At 38.2% G+C, this 27678-nt stretch overlaps 2 protein-coding genes across 2 annotated transcripts in view; one reads left to right on the top strand and one right to left on the bottom strand.

Annotated features, from left to right (window-relative positions):
• CCDC73 (coiled-coil domain containing 73) overlaps positions 1-3157 on the top strand; it is a 165443-nt gene extending 162286 nt beyond the window's left edge. Inside the window, exon 18 of the mRNA XM_039471253.2 lies at positions 2867-3157. Within this exon, the coding sequence (XP_039327187.1) occupies positions 2867-3073 (207 nt within the window). The 3' untranslated portion in view covers positions 3074-3157. The remainder of the gene's footprint in view (positions 1-2866) is intronic.
• Positions 235-27678, bottom strand: EIF3M (eukaryotic translation initiation factor 3 subunit M). The gene is made up of 11 exons (XM_010337285.3): positions 27548-27678; positions 24072-24204; positions 22834-22972; positions 22128-22251; positions 21620-21714; positions 11695-11778; positions 10632-10731; positions 9412-9493; positions 5107-5250; positions 4157-4217; positions 235-3695 (listed from the first exon to the last, which is right to left on the bottom strand). The coding sequence occupies exons 1-11, from the start codon at positions 27587-27589 to the stop codon at positions 3575-3577; spliced, it is 1125 nt and encodes a 374-aa protein (XP_010335587.2). The 5' UTR covers positions 27590-27678; the 3' UTR covers positions 235-3574.

Below are 27678 nucleotides of genomic sequence, written 5' to 3'. Positions count from 1 at the left end.
TACCTTGTTTCTCTAAAGCCAATCCCTGCTCCTACCCTTACCAAGTGAGTAGTTAAGAGAAAAGAAACTAAAGCAGTTATGTGTAAACGTGTCTGTCCTTTCCATCAAGATAAAAAAGTCAAAGAATCGGGATTTTGGGAAATCATTAATTTGTAGTTGGATGCCAAATATACCAAAATGAACCTAGCATTTTGATGGCAAAATGGGACATTAGATCGTGCAGATCACCAGTCATTTTACTTCAGAATTAGTAGCAACCTAGATTTAGATTTCATCTATTTTTCCCCATCTGTTTTTGGTACTACATGAATTACTTAAAATCTTTTCTGGCCCCATGAACTAAATAAAGTATGGTGAACACACTTGTATAGTAGACACTATCAGAAATATTTTATCCATTACCAAATAGTTATTCTTTCCAGTAATAGCATCAGGGAACTAAAAGGAGCAAATGAGTAAACTGAAGCCCACAAAAATTAAATAACTTGCCTAAGTTGTCTTAGCAGTCCTGTGCAGATACTTTTGGAAGAAAAAAGGCAATCAGACAAATATGAACACAGAATCACCCCAAAGATCAGAGTTAAAACTCTGAGGAGACTAGTGGTTGACTATAAAATTTTCAGGAAGGGAGCCAAACAGAGCAATCCAAAAGGAACAATCCTTACAGAGCTGTGAACTTACCATTCTAAACATTTAATTAAGTTCATTTAAGAAATAAACATATAATCTAACACTGAAAATGACAATGTTACTAATATGCCACTTTTGCCAAATTGAAAAAGATTTTAATGTAAGATAGTACTCAAAGATCTTCACAAAGATTTCTGAACAAATGATACTCACTGCAGCCTAATTAATAACTGTGATCATTTTCTTTAAATGTCCAAAAATAAATTACAGAACACAAAATATAACAGAGCTATCCTCTTAACAGACTTAAGAACAGGAGGAAATGCTAAAAATGTTCAACACAGCATATAAACCATTAAAAATACGACCCCAATATTTAAAAAGTGTATACAGAAAAAGACTAGGAGATATACACCGAACTCTTTAATGGTGGTTGGGATCATGGGTGATTTTAATGTAATTCTATCCTAAGGGAATTACATTACATTCTATCCCTTAGGATAGAATTACATTAAATTCTAAGGGATATACATGTGCATATCCCTTACAACTAAAAAACAATACAGTATTGCTCACTCCTGTAATCCTAGAACTTTGGGAGACTGAGGCAGGCAGATCACTTGAGCCTAAGAGTTAGAGACTAGCCTGGGCAACGTGGCAAAAAAATCCAAAAATTAGCTAGGTGTAGTAGCACATGCCTGTAGTCCCAGCTATTTAGGAGGTGAAGGTGGGAGGATCACCTAAACTTAGGGAGGGCAAAGCTGCAGTGAGCTGTTTTATTATGCCACTGCACTCTAGTCTAGGCGACAGGGTAAGAGCCTATCTTAAAAAAAAAAAAAAAAAAAAGCCCACTATAATTGTTATTTTGAAAACAACTGAATAGTCCTTTGTTTTATCTTTATTTTTGAGACAGGGTCTCACTCTGTTGTCCAAGCTGGAGTGCAATAATGCAATATCGGCTCATTGCAACCTCTACCTCCTGGGCTCAAGTGATCTTTGCACCTTGGCCTCCAAGGGAGCTAGGACTACAGTTGCACATCACCATGCCCAGCTTATTTTTGGTAGAGATGGGGTTTTGCCATGTTACCCAGGCTAGTTTTCAGCTACTGAGCTCACGGAATCCACTCACCTGAGCCTCCCACAGTGTTGGGATTACAGGTATGAGTCACCATGCCTGGCCTAGTATTCTTTTTGAGGAGAAAATTTTATCTGGGAATCTCTCAAAAACATCAAAGATTATTTTTCCGGAAATTAACTTGAATTAATTTTTGCTAGGGATAAACTGGAAACAAACATTCAATAGGAGATAAGTTAAATCATCACACATCCATAAAAGGGAGTATTTTGCAGCCACAGACAATTGTGCATAACAACCAATTGTTTATAATAAAAACTGCTCACAGGAAAATATATAAAGCAAATAAGCAGCAAATAATACCAAAATGTCAACAAGTCTCTCTGGATACAGGATTACTAATGATTTTTAGTTTCTTTCTACTTTTCTCTATTTTCTAAATTTTCAGTAAGTACTTTAACAAAAGAACCTTAAAATGAGTTATTTAACACAGTATTTTTTAAATTATCCAATACAGTGCCTTGAAAACATGCCAATTTCCAAATATTTGCTCCTTCCTGTTTCTTCAACAATGGGGTTCTGAAGCATGAGAGGAAACATGAATTAAAAGGCAGTTTTTGTACACTTTACTTACATTACATATTAGAGATTTTGAAGATCTACCATATAAGCCTACACATTCACATTGTATAGTTTTCTGGTGCCAAAACTACTAAATTAGTGGAAATCAGCCAAGAAAATGATGGTTTTACCACATACACATAACTAACTGCAGGGGCTTTACAGACTTTTTTTTTTTTTTTTTTTTTTTTGAGACGGAGTTTCGCTGTTGTTACCCAGGCTGGAGTGCAATGGCACGATCTCGGCTCACCGCAACCTCTGCCTCCTGGGTTCAAGCAATTCTCCTGCCTCAGCCTCCCCAGTAGCTGGGATTACAGGTGTGCACCACCATGCCCGGCTAATTTTTGTATTTTTAGTAGAGACAGGGTTTCACCTTGCTGACCAAGATGGTCTCGATCTCTTGACCTCGTGATCCACCCGCCTCGGCCTCCCAGAGTGCTGGGATTATAGGCGTGAGCCACCGTGCCCAGCCCTTTACAGACTCTTTACAAGTCTTTTGTATAGTAATTTCAAAAGTAAAATCAGTTTGGTCTTTCCTAGGTGAAAACAAAACCTCTGAAATCAACTCCGCTACAAAGCGATTTGCAGGCAATCAAGACTAAAGATACTTCTGGTGATGATGACTGGAAGAGCCTCATTAGAAATCAAATAAATGAAAGTGAAAAGTTACCAAGTTTAGAAAATGACAACCAATCAAAAAAAAGAAAAGTACAAGAGATGCTGGAAAAAAACAACAGATTAAAATAATGTAGATAAGTGCTTTCAGTAGTGAAATGATGTAACTGAAATACTGGTACAGTTTTTACTAGAATGAAGTGACATTTAAAGCTCTACAGTTGTCTTTCACTTTTCCAACTTTTTCTGATGTGAAGGAATTATATTACTCTTATATATTTGCTTTGAAGATGCATCATCTAAGACTGCTATCTTTTTATTTGCAGAGTATACTGTGAGCATCTAATTCCCTTTAATTTTAAACTTCTGTCTTCCCTCTGTATATTATTCTTTCTTTAAAGTGCTTTTTGCTTCTTTAGTATCCTTTTTTACAGAATTTATGTATTGTATAACAGACATATTGTGTGACCCTCTGTAATTTATGACTTCGTATCCTCTGGAGTTTGTGATTTTAATATAAATTTGAGACAATAACTGTCCATACTAGGCAAATTTTTTTTTTAGTTTATAATGTTTTACTATGATTTAGGGATTTTTTTCCCCAAAAAGAACAAAAATTACAAGCATAAAAACTCAGGTATCAGAAAGACTCAAAAGGCTGTTTTTCACTTTGTTCAGATTTTGTTTCCAGGCATTAAGTGTGTCATAGAGTTGTTGCCATTGCTGTTTTCCAAATGTCCGATGTGTGCTATGACTAAAAATTGAAAAAGTAAACAGTGTTAGTCAACCTTTTATCCTCTGGTATTCTTTTATAATACTACAGATTTGAATCCAGTTAAAAGCAAGATTAAATACACTTGAAACATAATTTAATATTGTAAAAGAATTTAAGAATTACATAATTATTTTTTTAAAATCTTTACCATATTGATCCTAAGCCTTCTAATTCTTCTGAACAACTATATAAAGCAGACATGAAAGTCATTAGTATTCCAGCCAATGCTCAGCCATTAAATGAAATGTGCTGGAAAATAGGACTCTTTCATTAAATAAGCTAATCACATTCAGTCTGAGCTTTAATAAAATTATGATAAATAGCAACTATTTAACTACAGTCAACTGATAACACCACCTTGGTTCTCTAAACATTTAAGTGAAATAATCGGAACAAACTAAATTGTTCTATAAAATGCTGCAAAGCATTAAATATCTTACCTGACAACTACTTTTCTCTGGGTCTGATCAATTTTGCAGTACACCATTTTAGTTCTTACAGCTGAAAAAGATGTTTTACATTGTATGTTATATGGAAAATTTCCAAGAAAAATAGCTAAGGTATGAAAACTGTGACAAAGTAAGCCATAATAAAACGTTTTCCAACATTACAAACTGATTGTTTAAATCTAATAAGCAAAGTAGTATGAGGCAACCAAGAAGAAGGTCATGTATTTGTCCTATGGCTGCTGGGACAATCTATATTAAATATTGCATACTGTTTGTTGTTGTTTATTTTTAAGAATTCTAGGTGTTCTTCCCCTATCATCTCATATGGGGGAATAAACTAATTTCCTACAAAGTTATTACTTCTTTATAGAAGACTTAGATCATTAAGGGGAAAAAGGTCAATAGTTCTGTACCTTTTATTAATCTTAATTGCATTATCCAACTTTCAAATTTAAAAAGCTCAGAAAAAAATTTCTGAGCAGTTAAGTTGCTTTATAATCCAATTGTTGGGGAAGAAGTTCTTGTTTCTAGGCTAATCATAAAAAAACTGGTAATAGTTAATACTTGTAGATCATTTACTATATGCCAGGCATTGTGCTTTACCTGTATTAATTCATTTAATCCTTACAACCACAAATGAATCCCTACATTCCTGTTTGACAAAGGAAGGACCTGGTCCACATCCATGTCTAGTACTAAAATCTGTGCTCTTAACTACAATAGTGTATTGCCTAAATGTCCTTGTTCTATGTGAATTGAAGGGATATAATATAGCAGTTTGTATTTCTACTAAATTTTCACCCTACAACAAATATATCCACCAATCTACTAAACATACATCTGCTACAAACAAATTTGTAAGGCTCAGTTTCAAGATACGTATCTATGTTCCACGTAGTACATGAGAAATTCTAGAAATAAATGAAAATGTTCTGCCTTACCATCAATAACAAATGCTTCAACATCATCAGCTCCAATCTGAAGTTCTTGCTGCATTGTATCAAAAGAAATTTCTTTATTTTCCACTGCCATTCCCATAAAAGTAAGTAGTCTCATTTTTGCCATATTTTGTTCATGTAATAGGCCTAAATAACAGAATAATGAAGCCTGATGAGTGTTTATACTAAAGACCTGCACAATTATATCTCCTGTTGTGAAAATTATTCTTATTTTTGTCATTGTGGAAATTACTGTTTGAGTACTTAAATAATTTTGACAAAGCTTCTTATATTAGCAAACTATTAACTGACTCCATACAGTATTAAAAATTATTTTTCTACAGTACCATAGATGATAGATTCAGGCCATAAAATGGTTATTTTTAGACCCTAGAAGTTTTGTACATTTTTGTACAACATTAGTTACACATTTTAGGTGATAAAATCTACAACATATATTTCATAAGAACAATTTCTGTTCAGTTAAATTACCTAAGCTTATTTTCACGTTAATAGCTCTTCATTTAAACACAGAGAATTTCTTACCTACCTACTAGTTTTTTCTGTGTTACTATCACTGGTAAACATGAAGTTTTAAAATATTTTCAGTTATGAAAACATTCCATTTCACTTCAGGTCACCATTTAAAAATCAAAACAACATACAAATCAAAACTGTCAAAGTATGTTTGTCATTTAACCTTTATAGGCCAATACAGTTAGTACTAGATAAAATTAAACAGTACCATTAACAGAGATACTTGTTCTTTATAAGGCACAGGCAGAAAATTGCACAAATAATTCAAATTTTCCATTATAATTTCTAATGAAACATGCTGTTGTAATTATTCAGATAACAACAATGTGTTAGTCCTAGAAGAAAACTTAAGGAATTACCCAGTCTGAATCCTTTCACCCTAAAAACAAAACTGAGGAGCAAAGAGATTAAATGGCGACTTATGGTCCAAAAGTACTAGTGCTAGGCCTAGAATAGGTTCATTTGTAAAATAAAGGGCTACAAAATTTTAAACTTACAGATCCTAAATATATAACCTAGTTCTAAGTAGAAGCGGACTTCTACTTATTTTGATGCTAACTTACTAATTAAAAAACCAAATTTCTAAATCTAGATTTACATGTTCCTTTTCTCTGAACTTTCAAATTACATAAAATCAGCAAATGATCAATCAAGTGCCCTCTAATAAATCCAGAGCTTCAAGTCTGTATTGTTTAAAAAGTTATCTAAATACTCCATAAATAAATTTTAAATTTATAACATTCACATATTAGTAGAAGACCACAGAAGCTCATTAATATAGGGCATGATCATCTGTTAATTAGCTGTAATTATGATACAGGCTTCCTATTTGGCACAGATTCAACAAAAACATGATCATCATAACTCAAATGAATGAGGTACACAAGTATTGCTAACTGCATTTAATGGAAATCTACAGGCATCAAGAAATCAATTAGTGCACATTAACCCTAATTAACAAATGCAAATTAGATGCTGATTAACTTTCTGAAGCAAAAGGTAGCAACTGGATAACACCAGATTACATGTGGACATGTTAGGGCAATTCAGTTGACACAAGATAATGCTACTGTTGGCCTAAGTTGTCAGTGTTAATAAAAGAAAATGTTTTGACAAACTGATTGCAACTTGTGGAATACAGACAGTTGTCACTACGCTTTTAGCTGTAATAAATGTTTAATTATACAATTAAAAAATATATATATTTAATATAAAAACGTTTTCTCAGAAGCATATATACAAATTTCTAATAGAATACTGATTTGCACAGATGTTCAAGAAACATAAGGCAAATGAGGGAATTCGAATTCCAGCTGGCACAATAAGCAATGTTCTGAATTTTTTCCTATCAAAGAACATGTATCAAAGATTTTTTTCAAAAATTCCTTAACATTCTCAGTTTACTGATACAGACGATTCTCTTTCAATATGATAAAATGATAGAAACTCCTACAATTTCTATTAAGTACTCTTGAAATTAAATCTATTTCACTGCTCATTTTTTCTGCAATCTTACCATAAATGAAAAAACTTGAGGAATGAAGATTATTTCTAGGCTGAATCACATAAAACCACTGTCTATTTTACATATGGAAACTTACATCTAAAAACACTTCAAACTGATGTTTAAAATAACTCACAACAGACAACCAAACTACTAAACCAGTGAAGTATGACTTAAAGACTTTGTAGGAAGCTATGCTTTGTTTCATAAAACTAAAATACTACCTTCAAAGAGGAAGTCACAGTGTGCTGTGTCATATTTCAATTTTAAAGTTATAAAAAATCTAATTTTATGGAAACATTTATTCATTACTAATATGTCAAAACCTTAATGCAGTAATAAAAAAATGTGCATCATTGAGCAATTTCTGCATTGTCACTGACCCCTGTCTTAAAATGCTGCAATACAGAAAACCCAATTTTAATGCATGCAATAGCTTATGAACCAGTGCTCCTTTGAAACAGTCAATTACACATCAATGGGGGAGTGTCAAAGTGTTAATTACTACTCCTTTTTCCTTGGTGCGTAAATAAAGAGGTTGCTGACATTAACATTCCATCACATAGCTTCATGCTACAAAACAAATTAACTGGGACAGAATGTGGTTTTCTGGGTCTAGTGCACCTGGCAAAGCATTATACACAAGCACACTTACATCTACTTTATCTTGGTATATTTCAAATGTCTTATTATATGTTCAGAATAAGTCAATCTTCCCCAATTCCAGTGGATGCACAAAATTTACAGATGACAAGCATTAATAATTACCAAATTGAAAACTAAGGATAATCAAAGTAGATCATAATTATACTCTTCATTTGTATCCTCAACAACCAGGAAGACTAACAATTCACTCAATACTGGCAAATATAATCAATCTCTAATGTATTTTGATTATTGCCTATTATGAAAACAAAGCACCTTAGTTTCAGTTGACTCCAGTGTCAAAAAATTGGTAGTTTACATATAAAACCTGTTCAACTGCAGATTTTCTGAGTTTTCTCTTTGCATTTTAATATATTAAAAACGTGCTCCAGAAGGAAATTAAAATATTGAACACATATGGGGCTTGCTCCATTAAGGGTAAGATTTGATTCAATTTGACATTTACTGAACTCTGATATGCTAGACAGGAAAATTCAAAGATAATAAAGTAAGACTACACTGTCTTTAACAAACTGTAGTTAGAAAAGTCTTACCTACCAGGTAAAATTACATTTCCATTTCTAATTCCATCTTCTAGATCTAATTGGCAATATTATATACTTCTGTAATTTGTTAATGGTGGGGGGATCCAAGCATAAAATACTATAGTAGAGGGGGAAAAAACTATTTGTTACCATTCTGTGGCTATGGCTTAAAAAAAAAAGGCCCCAAAAATACAAATCACCATATATCTAAGGAATAAGGTCTTCTACAAAGAAACAATATTAAGAATAATGTTTAGCTTAACAAAGTACCTTTAATCATCAAATTTTATCAGCTCTTAAAACAAGTATTTCTGAGAGTTACCATTATGATCAAAGTAATGGTAATTCTTTCAGTTGCTTTTCTGCTCAATCCTCCATCCCTAAATTTTAAAAACACATTTATCAATGGAACTATTTCTATCTGATCTGTCTCCCTTAAGCACCCCATTCTTGCTATAACTTTACCTCAAAGAATCCTGGTACAGAGAGCTAGAAGGGCCTAAAGTTCTGCAAGCTCTTAAATGAGGAAAAAAAGACCCAAGTTGTTTTCTCTCTCTTTTTTTTTTGAGATGGAGCCTAACTCTGTCATCCAGGCTGGAGTGCAGTGGCGCAATCTCGACTCATGCAACCTCTGCCTTCCAGGTTCAAGTGATTCTCCTGCCTGAGGCTCCTGAGTAGCTGGCACTACAGGCATGTGCCACCATGCCCACTAGTTTTTGTATTTTTAGTAGAAACAGTTTTGCCATGTTGGCCAGGCTGGTCTTGAACTCCCGGCCTCAAATGATCTTCCTATCTTAGCCTCCCAAAGTGCTGGGAACAGGCACTAAATGGTTTTCATACTCCCAGTTTTGTTCTCTATCAGAAATGCTACCTCCTTCACCTTCTTGATTTCTGATTTTCAATTCATTCTAAGTAATATTTTAAACTACGTATTTTTGTGCCTGTTCTATCACACCCAACTCCTTTTAGGATAATCTACAAATAAGGCCACAACCATATTTGCTGGACCACACAGTATGTGAGTGTAGCATGTTCCCACCTGTGTCTGTGCCTCAAAGAATAAACCCCAAAACTTACCAAGTGAATCAATGAAGTCTTTATTATTCTGATAAAACTTGACATATGATGCCAATTTAGCACTCACAAAAATGGTTAAAAGCTACACAGATAAAAGACAAAAAAGATACCGTCAATACAGAATTAGGATTTATTGAAAGATAGTTTAAGGATACTGACTCCCAACAAAACTGCAATTTGTTCAGTGCAGAAATAACATTGTTTTATTAAATTACCAAATCATTTGCTTTCATATGGCTCACTTTTAAAATGAAATAATCAGTAAATACAGTGAGCTCTAAATTATCCACACTGAAAGATGGTAGCTAATGGCATAGTGCAAATGCAAAACAGTACAAAATATATTTATACTTGCATTTGAAAAATGTTCATGTGTTCTTAAATATCAGACATCTTCTGAAGTGGGGCTAGCAACAATACATATGTAATAAAAAAGAAACTTAGTATTATCTAAGTCTGTAATAGCCAGTAAGTGAGAAAGTGAAAGAAAGGGAGGAAGAATAGGACTGTGTTCAGTAGTGAGAAAAGTTGGTCCTACATAGGTCTGTTCCTGATATAAAATGAATAAACAGTTCTTATCTGTCACCAGGCAGGAGTGCAGTGGCACAATCTTGGCTCACTGAAACCTCTGTCTCCTAGGTTCAAGCAATTCTCCTGCCTCAGCCTCCTTAGTAGGAGGCGCCCACCACCTCGCCCGGCTAATTTTTTGTATTTTAGTAGAGACGGGGTTTCACCATGGCCAGGATGGTCTCGATCTCCTGACCTCATGATCCACCCGCCTCGGCCTCCAAAAGTGCTGGGATTATAGGTGTGAGCCACCGTGCCCAGCTTTTTTTTTTTGAGATGGAATCTCACTCTGTCACCAGGCTGGAGTGCAGTGGTGCCATCTTGGCTCACAGCAACCTCTGCCTCCCGGGTTCAAGCGAGTCTCCCACCTCAGCCTCCTGAGTGGCTGGGACTACTGGTGCATACCACCTCGCCTGGCTGATTTTTGTATTTTTAGTAGAGATAGCGTTTCTTCATGTTGGCCAGGCTGGTCTTGAACTCCAGACCTCATGATCCGCCTGCCTCAGCCTCCCAAAGTGCTGGGGTTACAGGCATGAGCCACCACGCCAGGCCCCATTAGTCATTTTTATTAATGAAAAGAAAAAGAGTCCTGCTTCAGTATGTACAATTTAGGAAAGAAGAATATTTTTCACATTAAAGGATAAACGACTTACATCATGAATAAGCTCGCCTTCCAAAAACTTGACTGGTTTTAAAGTAAGAAGGTGGTCAAAAAGAAATGCATTTGGATCTTTCAATGCTCGTACAATACACCTTAATTAGAGAACAAAAATGTAAGCTTAGGGTTTTGAAATCCTGGCTTTTCACTGAATTTTTGCAGATCATAAAATATACTTAACTCAGCAAAATATCAAACAGTCCAAAACATATACACAACATTAAAAAGCTACAGGACAGGGTTAAGACAGGCCAATAAATTTATCAGGTTCACCTGTTTTAACAAAATGAAATATATTAATTGTAGATAAAAACATAGATGGAGAAAAAGCACCAAGGCAATCAAATAGCAAGTGGCGGCAGAACCATATGCCAGACACTTAAGTGCTTTCCTTACCTTAGGTATCATTTATTCCTCACGACAGCCTAGGGGACAACCAGTACACTGCCATGCGCCTTTATCAACTACGAGGCAGCTCAGAAGTGCTAATTAAGAGGCGTAGTAAGAATGTGAATGGAGGCAGTCTGACCTCAAAGTCAAGGACTTTACCACCAACTTCCCTTTGTTACCAACTCCTATCATGTAGTTAGTGGTCCACACAAAGCAGTAATTATATTAAAAAGTTTCATAATCCTTGTTTCACAGATTTAGAAAACTGATTCTATTCTTGTTACCAGTTAGATCTAAGACTGCTAAAAGCCCTTATGTTCATTAGCAATAGGCTAATTTGTGGTAAGCCACCGACTGCCATCTGTAAGCTTTAATATTAAGGTCAACTGACCCAAAATTAGGTTCTAATTCTTGGGTTGGGATTATCATCCCCATACCAGCAATACTCCCACCCAATAAACACCATGCAGTTATTTCACATGCAATCTACAGTTACTCCAATATCAAACCTTGAATTTTATTATCTGCATTAGAATCACCAGGCAATACACACTCTCAAATAACTGGATCACTGGTGGTTGCAAACATGATTTCAGTTACATAATTTAATACTGTAGCTCACCTCTAAGTTGCTGACAATCTCTCATTAGAATAACATTTAACATTACCTGTGAGCATCAACTCGAGCCTGGGAAGCATTGTCCTCTGTGTAACTTCCAAGCAATTCCACCATGACTTTTGAAGCAGCATCACTGAAAAGAAATACTGCTTTAGGAACTTGAAACTATCACTGCTATTCATTCATTTAAAAATATTTTTAAGTGCCAGGTACTGTGTTGACATACATAATGGTGGCTAAGAGAGACCAAGTTCCTGTCTGTGAGGAAAAGTCATGAAACTTTCCTTTTAGTAGGAAAGACAGGCAACTAGGGAAAGTAACAAGTGCTATGAAGAAAATAAATGGCGATGAAATCAAAGCAAAAAGGGCAGAAAACAGAAAGCTACTTTATGTACAGTGAGGAGGCAAGTCTCCCTCAGAAGAGATGACATGTAAGCTAAGACCTAAAGGATGTAAAATATCCTTTTCTTGGCCATGAAAAGAGCTGGGTTCATGAAAGGTGGGGTAAGATGACTTTCCAAGCAGAGGGAAGACCAAGTATAAAGGTGGCGGGGGTGGGGGGGGTGTCCCTGCCAAGATGGCTGAGAGAAGGCAACACTGGAACACAGCTCCCAGCAAATGAGACACAGAGGGCTAGAGGATTTCACGACTCCAAGTGAGGTGCTGGTTTCATTTCAGGGGGACTGGAAGGACTCTGACAATAGACCGGGGAAGGAGCCAAAGCAGAGGGAGAGCTGCTCAGGGAAAATGAACCAAGACAGGGCAGGGCGTGTCCCCATCTGTAACCTGCAGCCGTCTCGGAGGGTCAAGGGACTTCACCCCCTCAGGGCTCCGATTCGGAGCCTGTGCTTACTTCATCCCTCCTGCAACCCACGGTCCATGAGAGCCCCACGAGACTAAGGGGCACCGTGGGTTGTCAATGCAAGTCTGAATGATGGCTCCACTTGGTGCCGGACCTGGGAGAAGTTTGGACTAGCACCGGTAGGATGGAACAACCCATCCCACAGAAAGAGGCAGAGCTGAAAGCAGGGAAACAGGTCATAAGGCCTGGCAGGCCCCACCCCCTCTCAACCCCCCAACAAAACTCAAACTGAAGCCCAGTGCCAGAGAGCCAGGCAACGAATACACCAGTTTGACCCCAACTAGGAAGATCCAGCTCAGGAAAGGAGAGATGCCACTGGGAAGGCAGGGCTAATTTCACTTGCAAACAAAACCCCAGGGGAAGACCACCCACCCAGCAGTCTGACTGAATCTGGGGCAGCCCAGCAGTGCCTCTACAGGCCAAAAAAGATATAGTCAGAAATCACCAACTTCAAAGATCAAAGGTGGGAAAAAACAGCACAAAAAGGATGAAACCCTCAAAGACCAGAACACCTCTTTTCCCTCCCAGGGATCACAACTCTTCATCATCAAGGAAACAAAACAAGACAGAAAATGAGTGTGATGAATTGACAGAAGCAGGCTTCAGAAGGTGGATGATAACAAACTTCTCTGAGTTAAAAGACCATGTTCTAACCCAATGCAACAAAACTAAGAACCATAAGGTTAGAGGAAATGCTAACTACAATAACCAGCTTAGAGAAGAACATAAATGACTTGATGGAGCTGAAAAACACAGCACGAGAACTTCGTGAGGCATGCACAAGTTTCAACAGCCGAATTAATCAAGCAGAAGAAAAAGTATCAGAGACAGAAGATCAAATCAATGAAATAAAACGAGAAGGCAAGAGTAGAGAAAAAAGAGTGAAAAGAAACAAACGAAGCCTCCAAGAACTATGGGATTATGTGAGAAGACCTAATCTACGCTTGTTCGGCGTACCTGAATGTGACTGGGAGAATGAATCCAAGTTGGAAAACACTCTTCAGGATATTATCCAAGAGAACTTCCCCAACCTAACAAGGCAAACCTTCAAATCCAGGAAACACAGAGAACACCACAAAAATATTTCTCAAGAAGAGCAATCCCAAGGCACATAATTGTCAGATGCACCAGGGTTGAAATGAAGGAAAAAATCCTAAGGGCAGCCAGAGAGAAATGTCGAGTCACCTACAAAGGACAGACCATCAGACTCACAGTGGATCTCAAAGGAAAGACCATCAGACTCACAGTGGATCTCTGAGCAGAAACTCTACAAATCAGAAGGGAGTGGAGGGCAATATTCAACATCCTTAAAGAAAAGAACTTTCAACCTAGAATTTCATATCCAGCCAAACTAAGCTTCATAAGTGAAGGAGAAATAAAATCTTTTAGGGACAAGCAATTGCTGAGAGATTTTGTCACTATAAGACTTGCCTTACAAGAACTCCTGAAGGAAGTACTAAACATGGAAGGGAACAACCAGTACCAGCCACTGCAAAAATGTACCAAATGGTAAAGAACAATGATGTAGTGAAGAAACCATGTCAACTAATGGGCAAAACAGCCAGTAACAAAGTGGCAGGATAAATTCAAATGTAACAATATTAATGCTGAATGTAAATGGGCTAAATGCCCCAATCAAAGAACACAGACTAGCAAACTGGATACAAAGTCAAGACCCAATGGTGTGCTGTATTCAGGAGACTCATCTCATATGCAAAGACTCACATAGACTCGAAGTAAAGGGATGGAAAAAGCTCTACCAAGCAAATGGAGAGCAAAAAAGAGCAGGAGTAGAAATCCTAGTCTCTGATAAAATGGACTTTAAACCAACAAAGATCAAAAGAGGCAAAGAAGGGCATTACATAATGGTAAAAGGATCAATGCAACAAAAAGAGCCAACTATCCTAAATATATATGCACCCAATGCAGGAGCACCCAGATATGTAAAGCAAGTTCTTAATGTCCTAAAAAGAGACTTAGACTCCTGCACAATAGTGGGAGAAGTTAACACTCCACTGATAGTATGGACAGATCAACAAGACAAAGTCAACAAGGATATCCAGGACTTGAAAGCAGAGCTGGACCAGAAGACCTAACAGACATTTACAGAACACTCCACCCCAATATCCGCAGAATACACATTCTTCTCGGCACCACATCACACTTACTTTAAAACTGACCACATAACTGGAAGTAAATCACTCCTCTCAGCAAATGCAAAAGAACAGAAATCACAAGTCTCTCAGACCACAGCGCAATCAAATTAGAACTCCAGATTAAGAAAAGCACTCAAAACTGCACAATCACATGGAAACTGAACAACTTGCTCCTGAATGACGAATGGATAAACAATGAAATGAAGGCAGAAATAAAAACATTCTTCGAAACCAATGAGAACGAGGACACAACGTACCAGAATCACTGGGACACATTTAAAGCAGTGTCTAGAGCGAAAATTATAGCAATCAATGCCCACATGAGAAACAAGGAAACATCTAAAATTGACACCCTATCATCAAAATTGAAAGAGCTAGAGAAGCAAGATAAAAAAAAAAAAACCTCAAAAGCAAGCAGAAAACAGGAAATAAGATCAGAGCAGAAATGAAGGAGATAGAGGCACAGAAAACCTTAAAAAAAAAAAAAAATCAATAAATCCAGGAGCTGGTTTTTTGAAAAGATCAGCAAAATAAACAGACCGCTAGCTAGACTAATAAAAAGAGAAAAGAGAGAAGAATCGAATAGATGCAATAAAAAATGATAAAGGGGATATCACCACCGATTCCTCAGAAACACAAACTACCATCAGAGATTACTACAAACAGCTCTATGCACATAAACCGTTAAATCTGGAAGAAATGGATAAATTCCTGGACACTTGCACACTCCCAACACTAAGCCAGGAAGAAGTTGAAACCCTGAATAGACCAATAACAAGGTCTGAAGTCAAGGCAGCAATTAATGGCCTACCAAACAAAAAAAAGGCCATCCAGACAGGTTCACAGCCGAATTCTACCAGATGTACAAAGAGGAGCTGGTACCATTCCTGTTGAAACTATTCCAAACAGTACAAAAAGAGGGAATCCTTCCTAACTCTTTCTTTGAGACCAATATCATCCTGATACCAAAACTTGACAGACACACAACTAAAAGAGAAAACTTCAGGCCAATATCCATAATGAACACTGATGCAAAAATCTTCAATAAAATACTGGCAAACCAATTGCAACAGCACATAAAAAGCTTAGCCACCATAATCAAGTAGGCTTCATCCCAGGGATGAAAGGATAGTTCAACATATGCAAATCTATAAATGTAATGCACCACATAAATAGAACCAAAGACAAAAACCACATGATTATCTCAATAAATGCAGAGGCCTCTGACAAAATTCAACAGCCCTTTATGCTAGCTAAAAACTCTCAATAAACTAGAGTTTATGAGATGGAACGTATCTCAAAATAATAAAAGCTATTTACAACAAATATCATACTGAATGGGCAAAAACTAGAAGCATTCTCTTTAAAAACTGGCACTAGACAAGGACAAGGATGCCCTCTCTCACCACTCCTATTCAATATCGTATTGGAAATTCTAGCCAGAGTAATTAGGCAAGAAAAAGAAACAAATGGCATTAAATTAGGAAAAGAAGTCAAATTGTCCCTTTGCAGAAGATATGATCGTGTATTTAGAAGACCCCATCATCTCAGCCCAAAACCTCCTTAAGCTGGTAAGCAACTTCAGCAGTCTCAGGATACAAAATCAACGTGCAGAAATCACAAGCATAACAGACAAACAGAAAGCCAAATCAAGAATGAACTGCCATTCACAACTGCTACAAAGAGAATAAAATACCTAGGAATACAACTAACAAAGGATGTAAAGGACCACTTTGAGGAGAACTACAAACCACTGCTCAAGGAAATAAGAGAGGGCATGTCAAACAGATGGAAAAACATTCCATGCTCATGGTTAGGAAGAATCAGTATTGTGAAAATGGCCATACTGCCCAAAGTAATTTCTAGATTCAACGCTATTCCCATCAAGCTACCATTGACCTTCTTCACAGAACTGGAAAAAACCACTTTAAATTTCACATGGAACCAAAAGGGAGCCCACATAGCCAAGACAATCCAAAGCAAAAAGAACAAAGCTGGAGGCATCATGCTACCTGACTTCAAACTATACTACAAGTCTACAGTAATCAAAACAGCATGGTACTGGTACCAGAACAGAGATATAGACCAGTGGAACAGAACAGAGGCCTCAGAAACAATGCCACACATCTACAACCATCTGATCTTTGACAGACCTAACAAAAACAAGCAATAGGGAAAGGATTCCCTGTTAAATAAACGGTATTGTGAAAACTGGCTAGCCATGTGCAGGAAGCTGAAATTGGATCTCTTCCTTACACCTTATACAAAAATTAACTCCAGATGGATCAAAGATTTAAACATAAGAACTAACACCATAACAACCTTAGAAGAAAACCTAGGCAACACCATCCAGGACATAGGCATAGGCAAGGACTCCATGACTAAAACACCAAAAGCAATGGCAACAAAAGCCAAAATAGACAAATGGGATCTAATTAAACTTAAGAGCTTCTGTACAGCAAAAGAAACAATCATCAGAGCGAACCGGCAACCAACAGAATGGGAAATTTTTGCAATCTACCCATCTGACCAAGGGCTAATATCCAGAATCTACAAAGAATTAAAGCAGATTTACAAGAAAAAAAGCAAACAAACCCATTCAAAAGTGGGTGAAGGATATGAACACTTTTCAAAAGGAGACATATATGAGGCCAACAAACATATGAAAAAATGCTCATCATCATTGATCATTAGAGAAATGCAAATCAAAACCACATTGAGATACCCTGTCATGTCGGTTAGAAATCATTAAAACATCTGGAGACAAAAGATGCTGGAGAGGATGTGGAGAAACCTGAATGCTTTTACACTGTTGATGGGAGTGTAAATTAGTTCAACCACTGCAGAAGACAAGTGTGGCAATTCCTCAAGATCTAGAAATACAAATAACATTTGACCCAGAATCTCATTACTGGGTATATACCCAAAGGATTATAAATTGTTCTATTATAAAGACACATGCACACGTATGTTCGTTGTAGCACTGTTTACAATAGCAAAGATCTGGAACCAACCAAAATGCCCATTAATGACAGACTGGACAAAGAAAATGTGGCACATATACACCATGGAATACCATGCAGCATGGAATTTTATGCAGCCATAAAAAATGACGAGTTCATGTCTGTTGTAGGGACATGGATGAATCTAGAAACCATCATTCTCAGCAAACTGACACAAGAACAGAAAACGAAACACTGCATGTTTTCTCTCATAGGTAGGTGACGAACAATGAGAACACTTGGGCACTGGGTTAGGTGTTGGGGTGGAGGGGAGGGAAAGTGGAGGGGTGGTAGGGAGGATGGGGAGGGATAACGCTGGGAGAAATGCCTGATGTAGGTGTTGGGGGGTGGGGGGAACAGAGACAGCAAACCACCATGGCATGTATGTGCCTATGCAACAATCCTGCAGGATGCAGGATGTGCACATGTATACCAGAGCCCAAAATACAATTTAAAAAAAAAAAAAAAGGCCCTGGGTGGGAAAAAAGTTTTGTGTCCCAGAAACTGTTAGGACAGTATTGCTAAAGATGAGCCAACACCAAATATTTAAATAACTACTCTTAAGATACCATTCCAATTAAATTATTCTTATAATTATGCAGATGATCAGTTTTCTCTGCAGTTTACTGGGTAAATAAATACATGCAGTCACTCATACTGAAATTTTAGAAAATGTTTATCTTACTCCTCATGACTTCCTTTGAACTGTGAAATCCTCAGCTTGTAGAAAGCTTTGCTAACTAAGATGGGTTTTATTTTTTTTTCGTTTTTTCATTTTCTAAAAACACTCTCTAAATCTGAGTTCAACCTGGCAAAATCAGCGGGAACCATCATTTATTTTAAAATGGTGAATGCTATCTGAAACTTCTTTCAAAACTAAAGTTTACTAAGATTCATAAATATCACTAATAGGCATGGCTAAGTGGTAACCAGCATCTTAAATGTAGAGCTATAAATTTATAGCAATGTAGAGCTATAAATGCCAAGGCACATGCCAGTAGTCCCAGCTACTAGGGAGGCTTGCTTGGGCCCAGGAATTCAAGGCTGTAGTGCACCACAATTGCACCTGTGAACAGCCAAATAGCCACTGCACTCCAGTGTGGACATGGTCAGACCCCATCTCTAAAAAATAAAAAACTGATACTTAACTCAACCTGGAAGAGGCCATGATCCGAAGGAGCCAGAGCAGCTGAGAAAATTGTTTATTGGTGATCTGAGCTTTGAAATAGACATGGTAGTTTTAGAGAACATTTTAAGAAATGAGGCACATTTACAGGTTGTGTGGTAATGAGACACCCCCAAACAAAATGTTCCAGGGACTCTAGTATTGTGACTTACTCTTGTGTTGAAGAGGTGGGTGCAGCAATGTGTGCTCAACCATACAAGGCTGAGGTGTGCAATGGAACCAAAGATAGCTTTTAGAGTTCTGTAAAGGCCAGTGCCCATCTCACAGTGAAGAAATTTTTGTTGGTGACATAAAAGAAGATACAGAAGAACATAATTTGAGAGACTACTTTGAAAAGTATGGCAAGATTGAAACCACAGAAGTTACTGGAGGACAGGCGGTGTGGAAAAAAGAGGATTTGCTTTTGTAAACTTTTGATGATCATGACACAATTGGTAAAACTGTGGTTCAGCAAAATAACACTCTATTAACAGGCATAATAGTCAAGTGGAAAAGGCCCCTTTTAAACAACAGATGCGGCTGTGGAGTGGATCTGGCAACTTTATGGGTTGCAGAGGAAACTTTGGAGATGGTAGAGCTAATTTTGGCCATGGGTGGAAACTCTGTGGAAAAGGAGGCTATGGTGCTAGAGGTGGTGGCAGCAGAGGTAGTTATGGAGGAGGGTTGCTGGATATAATGGGTTTGAAGGTGATAGTGGCAGCTACAGCAGCTAACCTGGTTATGACAGTAGAGGAAGGTATGGTAGTGGTAGATATGGTGGCAATGGTGGAGGACACAATGGTTACAAAGAAGTAGTAAATCTGGGGGTGGTAATTATGGTGGTGGTGGGAACTATAATGATTTTGGAAATTATAGTGGACAATGACAATCAAATTATGGACCCATATATCAAAGGGGCAGTTTTGGTGGATAAAGCTTGGGCATTCCCTATGGTGGTAAATGTGGTAGCAGAAGGTTCTACAAACAGCAGAAAAGGGCTACAGTTCTTAGCAGAAGTTCAAGCAAAGAGAAGTCAGAAAAGCGGCAAGTTACTTTGAGGCAATCATCCCAAATGCATTAGAGGGACTGTAAAAATCTGCCACAGAGGAATGATGATCCATAGGCAGAAAAGTTACTGTAGCTTAAACAGGAAAGCCTTCTTGTTCAAGACTATCATAGCCACAGTTTGCAAAAAGTGCAGCTATTGATTAGCCTGGGCAACAGAGCAAGATGCTGTCTTAAAAAAAAAAAAAAAAAAAAAAAGTAGTGTAGTGATACCAGGAATAACAAACTAAGGAATTTTTAACTTTTCAATAAAAATAAAAATTGAAAAACATAGTGATTTAACTATAAAAATTCAAAGAAAAACTAAAAACAAAAAACCATGTCTTATTGTTAATTATCTTTGCCACACTGTAAGCACAGGTTCAAGTCATTTTCCAGTTTTAGACCCATACTATACTTCAATCCTATCAGCTAAAGAAATCTTTTTAATCCATGTGAAGCACACAGCATGGTGTCTGACATGTAAGGAATCACTTACCAGTATTATCCTTTAAAATGCACAACAGACTCCATGTGCATCAACCACCAATATAAATAAAATCATGAAGGGGGCACTCGTAAACGTTAAGCACTGTTACTTGACAAAGCAAAACTCTCATAATTTTACTATTCGAAATATGTTAAAATATGTATTTTATATGTACTAAAAAAGGAAGCCAACTCTCAACATTTAGATTGGCAGAATGGCAGAAATTTCATGTTTAAACAAGTATCCTCTTCCAGTTCCTACTGTGGGAAGCATTTATCCACTCAGTGCCCGATAAGTGCTAATTATCTTCTCAGGACTGCAATGGTTAACAGATGAGATTCCTTGCCTTTACTTAGCCTAAAACCTCACTTTCAAACAAGGGTGCTAAATGCTAGAATACAAGTAGAGGGTGCTGTACAAGGGAAGCACTACTCAAAACATGAGAGGTGTTTCTGGCAGAGAAATGAAGCTGACTGTAGTAACACTATTTAGACAAGGGGTAGGCAAACTTTCTGTAAAGCGCCAGAGAGTAAATACTTTAAGCTTTGCCGGATATATGGTATCTTTTTTAACTAAACTCTTGGCAAAAGTAGGCACAGACAATATATAAACGAGTAGGCACAGATGCCATACCAATAAAATGTTATGGACCCTGAAATCTGAATTTCATATGTCAACATATTATGAAATATTACCCTTTCGTTGATTTTCTTTCTCAACCACTTAAAAATGTAAAGAACACTCTGAGCACACGGGCTATACAAAAGCAAGTGCCAGCCCCTGGTCCAGACTGGCAAAGAGCATGGTGCTTTTATACCTGACATAGGCTTGCTACATCTATGCTATGATAAGCAAGAGGAAGGACATGGGTGGAGAGAGGGAATATTTACATTCACACAAAGCTTTTGTAGTCTGCCACTGCACCATCCAGAAATGATAAAATGCCTCAGCCCATTCACCAAACCCATGCTACAGCAGTAGGTTGAAGTATAAGTTGGAAAGGCCCCACATCCTTTCCTTTTTGAGAACAAAAGCCAAATTTCACTTTTTAAAAAGTTCAAAGATGAGGGAAAACAACTTTAAATCTTTATAGTTATCTTGAACTTAGTAGGTCAAATTTATATAAATAGATTTACAGCAACTCTGTGGAGAACAGAGTAAAGCAAAATTACTGGCCCTACTTATCTTTAAAAAAAACCTTCCCCCTACTTATACTGCCTGTTAAGTTGTAAGTTAGTTCATTACTTCTGAATACCTCTTCTTACAATCCACAAGCGCCTCATAAAGTAGTCTTAAAAGGGTGTGCTTTTTTTCAGTGTTGAGATTCCAGTCAGAAATCCATTTTCTAACCTACAAGAGATTGACAAAAGGAGAAAACTGAGTAACATATATATAAGTGTAACATATAAAAGTACATTTCTTTTCTTTCTTTTTTTTTTTGAGACAAAGTTTCGCTCTGTTGCCAGGCTGGAATGCAGTGGAGCAATCTCAGCTCACTGCAACCTCCACCTCCTGGGTTTAAGAGATTCTCCTGCCTCAACCTCCCAAGTAGATGGGATTACAGGCACATGCCACCATGCCCGGCTAATTTTTGTATTTTTAGCAGAGACAGGGTTTCACCATGTTGGCCAGGATGGTCTTGATCTCCCTGTGATCCACCCACCTCAGCCTCCCAAAGTGCTGAGATTACAGGCATGAGCCACTGCACCCAGCCAAAAGTACATTTCTTATAAGCAGAACAACTATTCCACACAGTAACTCACTTGATCCAGCTCAGTTGGAATGTACTGGATGGCCCCACAAGATGCTGCCACTTTAATAAGACTGCAATATACTGTGTATCTTACGGGAGTATTCTTGTCCATCCCATGGAAAAGGTTGCTTAATCTAGTTAACAAACAAATAAACAATGTTTGAAGTGACCAACCAGTTTTGTTCTTTTTTTTTTTTTTTTGAAATGGAGTCTCACTCTTGCCAGGCTGGAGTGCAAGGGCGCGATCTTGGCTGACTGCAAACTCCGCCTATCTGGTGCAAGTGATTCTCCTGCCTCAGCCTCCGGAGCAGCTGGGACTACAGGCACGTGCCACCATGCCCAGCTAATTTTTTGTATTTTTAGTAGAAATGGGGTTTCACCATGTTGGCCAGGATGGTCTCCATCTCTTGACCTCATGATCAGCCTGCCTCAGCCTCCCAAAGTGCTGGGATTACAGGCGTGAGCCACCGCACCTGGCCCAGCAACGAGTTTTAAGTTGAGGTGTGCTCTCACCACAAACCTACGGCAGGTACCGTTAACAACTTCATATTACAAAGTAGAGAACTAGAGAACAGAAAAGTCAAGTGACTTGCCCAAGGTCTCAGCTAATAAGATCCACAGGTGACAGTCAAGTTCCAGAAATAACCATTAAAAGTTAGTAACATGAAAAAAAAAAGCCCCTTGAAAAACCGAGCCTCTTCTGGATCTTAACTTACAACTGCAGTCTCAGAGATGGGCGTTCACCTTCGCGAAATTTGACCAGCTTTTCACATAGGCTTTCAATCAAAGCTTCCTGCTTGTCTGGTTCCAGGATCAAGAGGAGGGATACCACACTGTTCATCACACTTTCAACATCTACACAAGTATGGATAACACAATCAACGGTGACAATACAATACTCTATGCGTCTAAATATTATTTCCAATGCTTTAATACAATGAAGACCATCAAATATAACACACTTTTGCATTCAGAAAGCAATTTGTATATTTTATTAAAGAGGAAGGAAATTATTACCTAAAATGTGGTTTCCAACTAGTAAAAGAGACTGGCTTATATGTATATAAAGTTTCCATTTTTACTGTCATGATATTCGATCATTTGGAAGATACTGGTATGACCTGGGACTAGGATACTTTCTTAATTAAGGAAAACTCTGTGTATACATATTGGAAATTAGAAATTAAAGCTGTCAACTCTGGCTGAGTTACTTATTTTCAAGTATTACAGATATTAATGATATCCCAAATTTATCTAATTTTTTTCATATGTATGTTGCCAAAATCAGCACCCAAATTTGATCTCTAAACCTTAACTAGAGATTCCCAAACCCATTCTATCTCAATAAATATGAAATCAGCCTAATAATTAATTAAATGGCTACTAGATTACTTGAAATTATATACCACGTGATGTTAATCTAAACCTTATGAACAGGAAAGAGCTTCACTTTTTCTTCATTTCATTCTGAGATTATCAGCCTTTAGTGTAATAACACTTAAGAAATACACCTGATGTCAAGAGGTTTTTCTCAAAGTAGGTTTGCTTTATAGGTATAATAGATTAGACAAACTGAAAGCACCTGTGAAAGTAAGATTGAAAACAACAGTGCTTAGACTCTGGTTAACAATGTATTGTATAGTTGAAGTAGCTAGAAGAGAACTGTTGAATATTTCCACCATAAAGAAAAGATAAATGTGTCATATCCCAATTACCCTGATTCGATCATTACACATTGCATACATGTATCAATATATCACCTGTGCCCCCAAAATATGTCCAAACACTACCCATCTACTTAAAAGTCCTCAAAACATAAAAACATAGTCAGCCTTCAGTATCTGAGGGTTCCAAATCCTCCCTGCCTCGGATAATGAGAGACGACTATATAATTCACAAGAACAATTTAAAAGTAGATTTTATTAGGAAATATGAGAAAAAATTAAAAACAAACCTTTATCATCTTCCTTCAGACACACATCACAGGCTTCAATAATTTGAGCTAAATCAACATGAAGTCCCCCTTCTGAGTTCTCTTCTGAAATCTCAGCTCCTTTAGATTTCAGATAAGCACGAAGCTCAGCAGCCTGTTGAAATAAACAGGATTGCTCTATTATAAAACTGACTATGCACGACAAAACACAATCACAAACTCTTGTCCTCTTTTCAAAAAACTAAAGTGCAAATACTGTATTTAACAACTATTTTAAATAATGTTGAAGGACTCCTCCCTCACCTCCTCCATCCTAGCAATCCCACAAGAGCCACAGGTTTTCCTCCACAAGATCCAGCGGTCCGTTGACTTGACATGCTATGGCTCACGTGGACCACCTTTAGAACTTCTCTCATGTAGTCTGCACCCTGCTGGACTTCAAGTACACAGCAAAAATCTTTTTGATAATATAACCCAAAGGGTTTGTTGGCCAGGGGGTGGGGAGTAGGGGTGGTTGGTGGGGAGAAGAAATCAATCTGAATTGGCAGATTTCACTTTTTTGAAAGAAATGAACAATAGTGGCCGGGCACAGTGGCTCATGCCTGTAATTTCAGCACTTTGGGAGGCCAAGGCGGGTGGATCACGAAGTCAGGAGTTCGAGACCAGCCTGACCAACATGGTGAAACCCTGTTCTCTACTAAAAATACAAAGATTCGCTGGGCATGGTGGCACGGGCCTGCAGTCCCAGCTACTCAGGAGGCAGAGGTAGGAGAACTGCTTGAACTGGGACCCGGGAGGCGGACCGTGCGGTGAGCTGAGATCATATCACTGCACTCCAGCTTGGACAACAGAGCAAGACTCCATCTCAAAAAAAAAAAAAAAAAAGGAGAGAGAAATACAATAGCATTGCTCTCAAGTGTACACATAATCACAGGTAGAAAAGTTACAGATATTACCTTGGCAAAGGGTAATCACCTGTTAATTATCTGAGAATCGGAGACAAGCATTTTGGTTGATAAAAGGGCAATGCCTGTGAATGTTGCCTTAAATAGAATTGCATCGAACTGGATCTACTATTAACTAACCTCTTAAAATAAAAAATGCATATCTGAGTCAGAATGAGTCACTGGACCTATAAAAACACAGCTACAGTACCACATTTAGTCACTTGGGCATTTCTTATCTTACTACTGAATTATACATATTTATTCCATTTTACTTCTGGACTTATCTATGGCAGCCAAACAAATGCAGATGATTTTTTTTTTTTTTTTTTTTTGAGATGGAGTTTCACTCTACTGCCCAGGCTAGAGTGCAATGGCGTTACCTCGGCTCATTGCAACCTCTGCCTCCCAGGTTCAAGCAATTCTCCTGCCTTAGCCTCTCAAGTAGCTGGGATTACAGACATGCGCCACCACGCCGGGCTAATTTTGTATTTTTAGTACAGGTGGGGGTTTCGCCATGTTGGTCAGGCTGGTCTTGAACTCCTGACCTCAGGTGGTCCACCAGCCTTGGCTTCCCAAAGTGCTGGGATTACAGGCGTGAGTCACCGGGCCCACCCTGGCTTTAAAGATAATAAAATTAGGATGTGAAACAGAAAGATGAAAGGGTTTTATTAGTAAAATGCCCAGGCATTACATTTCTAGACCAAGAAAAAAAAAAAAAAAAAAAAATCAAGGCCATCAAGATTTTTAAATCCCCAAGTAAGTTTAGTTACCTCAGAAAAGTATTAAACCTGCAGATCTGATGGTATTATCCCTTCAGGAAAAAGAACACAATAACTTCATATAGCAGTTGGTTTTAGAAGCAGGATTGGAAAAAAAAAGTCACCTTGTCAGAGAAAACAAAAATATCACCAGAAATCACGCTTCATGCTTCTCTATGGAGGAAACTGATATAAAGCAAACTTTTTCTATGAACTATTTAACCAAGTACCAAGTTTGCTGTTTTTCTGTCATGCTCACTGCCAGAAGTGGTTGTGGAACAGGGTAAGCTAAGGAAAACAAAAAATTTTAGAATTCCATTTAACCCTAATCAAGCTGGGAATCTGACCTAAGTTAAACTAATCCTGAAGCAATTTCATATCTCCCTGAAAGGATTGGCTAGAGTGAAACTGTTACAAGAACAGAAGCATAACCTGAGGAACGACACTTAAGATACGATCAATGACAAGAACTTCTTCCGCTCACAAATCCCATTGTATGTTAAAAAAAAATAAATAAATAAATCCAAACACTTTCTCAGTTAACCTAACAGCCAACTGTTGGTAGCAGGCTTCCATTATAATCAGGTGTTTTTTCTTGTCTTTCATATATTCCTACATGTGTGTAACCCTCTCCCCATCCTTGACCTTTCCCCCGCTTTTGCATTTTCCCATCTTACTCTGCTCTTCAGAGCATCGGAAATGCATTCCTACCATGGAGGGAAAAATCACTCCCTCAATTCTAGAAGTTGTCTCAGACAAGTAAAGGTATGGAAACCAAAAACTTCCATGTTAGTGGAGTAACAGAAATAAAATGACAAACTTAGGACTTCACAGAAGAGTTTTCATTTATACAAAATTAACTTAAGGAATACCATATCGGCTGGGCGCAGTGGCTCACTACTGTAATCCCAGCACTTTGGGAGGCCGAGGTGGGCGGATCACGAGGTCAAGAGAGCGAGACCATCCTAGCCAACATGATGAAACCCCGTCTCTACTAAAAGTAGAAAAATTAGCCGGGCGTGGTGGCATGCGCCTGTAGTCCCAGCTACTCGGGAGGCTGAGGCGAAAGAATCACTTGAACCCAGGAGGCGGAGGTTGCAGTGAGCCGAGATTGCGCCACGGCACTCCAGCCTGGCGACAGAGCAAGACTCTGTCTCAAAAAAAAAAAAAAAAAAAAAAAAAATAATAATAATACCGTATCAACCAATCCAAGTTAAACTTTTGTTATGGGGAAAATGAGAACTATCAGTCCTGTATACCAAAGAGCAAACTCCAAATGGGAAATTTAAAAATATCAGGATGCCTCAGAATTTAAGAGCGGAGCTGATAGTATACTTTCGGGATACAGACCTCTCACCCTTGTACAAGTAGTAACAGAAAGCACGTATAATATTCCGGTCGTCTTCTCCTGAGATCGCATTTTGATCTCTGGCGCAAAATTACTTTTCCCTACCCTGCTTATGCTGACTATAGATTCGCCACCTCCCACTCCGGATGTGGCTGCATTTTTTGAGGGACGGAAGCAGACATCATTCCTAATTAAAAGTACTATGTCGTCAGAAGTGAGTCCCGACGCAGTCCAGGAAGCCGGCCGCGGAGGGTCGGGCCCCGCGCTGGGACTGCGGGCAAGTGAGGCCAGGAACGCGCGCTCCGCCACGCGGCCTCCCCACTCTCGTGTATGGGAGAGCTGCGGGTGTCAGCCCCAGCAGCACCGCCAGGCTCGGCAGCGACACCTCGCGCTACTAAGACATCCCCCACCCCACCGTGGCGGCACCCACATTCCGTAGCACACCTGATCTTCCTCACTGATGTCGATGAAGGCCGGGACGCTCATGGTGAAGTCCCGGGCTCAGCGGACACTCCACTCGCAGACCGCGCCGACCGGAAAAGGGAGCTGGGCCGCGCTACGCCGCCGTGCAACTG

Source organism: Saimiri boliviensis, chromosome 6, assembly GCF_048565385.1.
Source record: "Saimiri boliviensis isolate mSaiBol1 chromosome 6, mSaiBol1.pri, whole genome shotgun sequence".
NCBI classification, from domain to species: domain Eukaryota; kingdom Metazoa; phylum Chordata; class Mammalia; order Primates; family Cebidae; genus Saimiri; species Saimiri boliviensis.
Note: the sequence above shows the minus strand (reverse complement) of the source record. Positions and strands in the feature narration are given on the sequence as shown.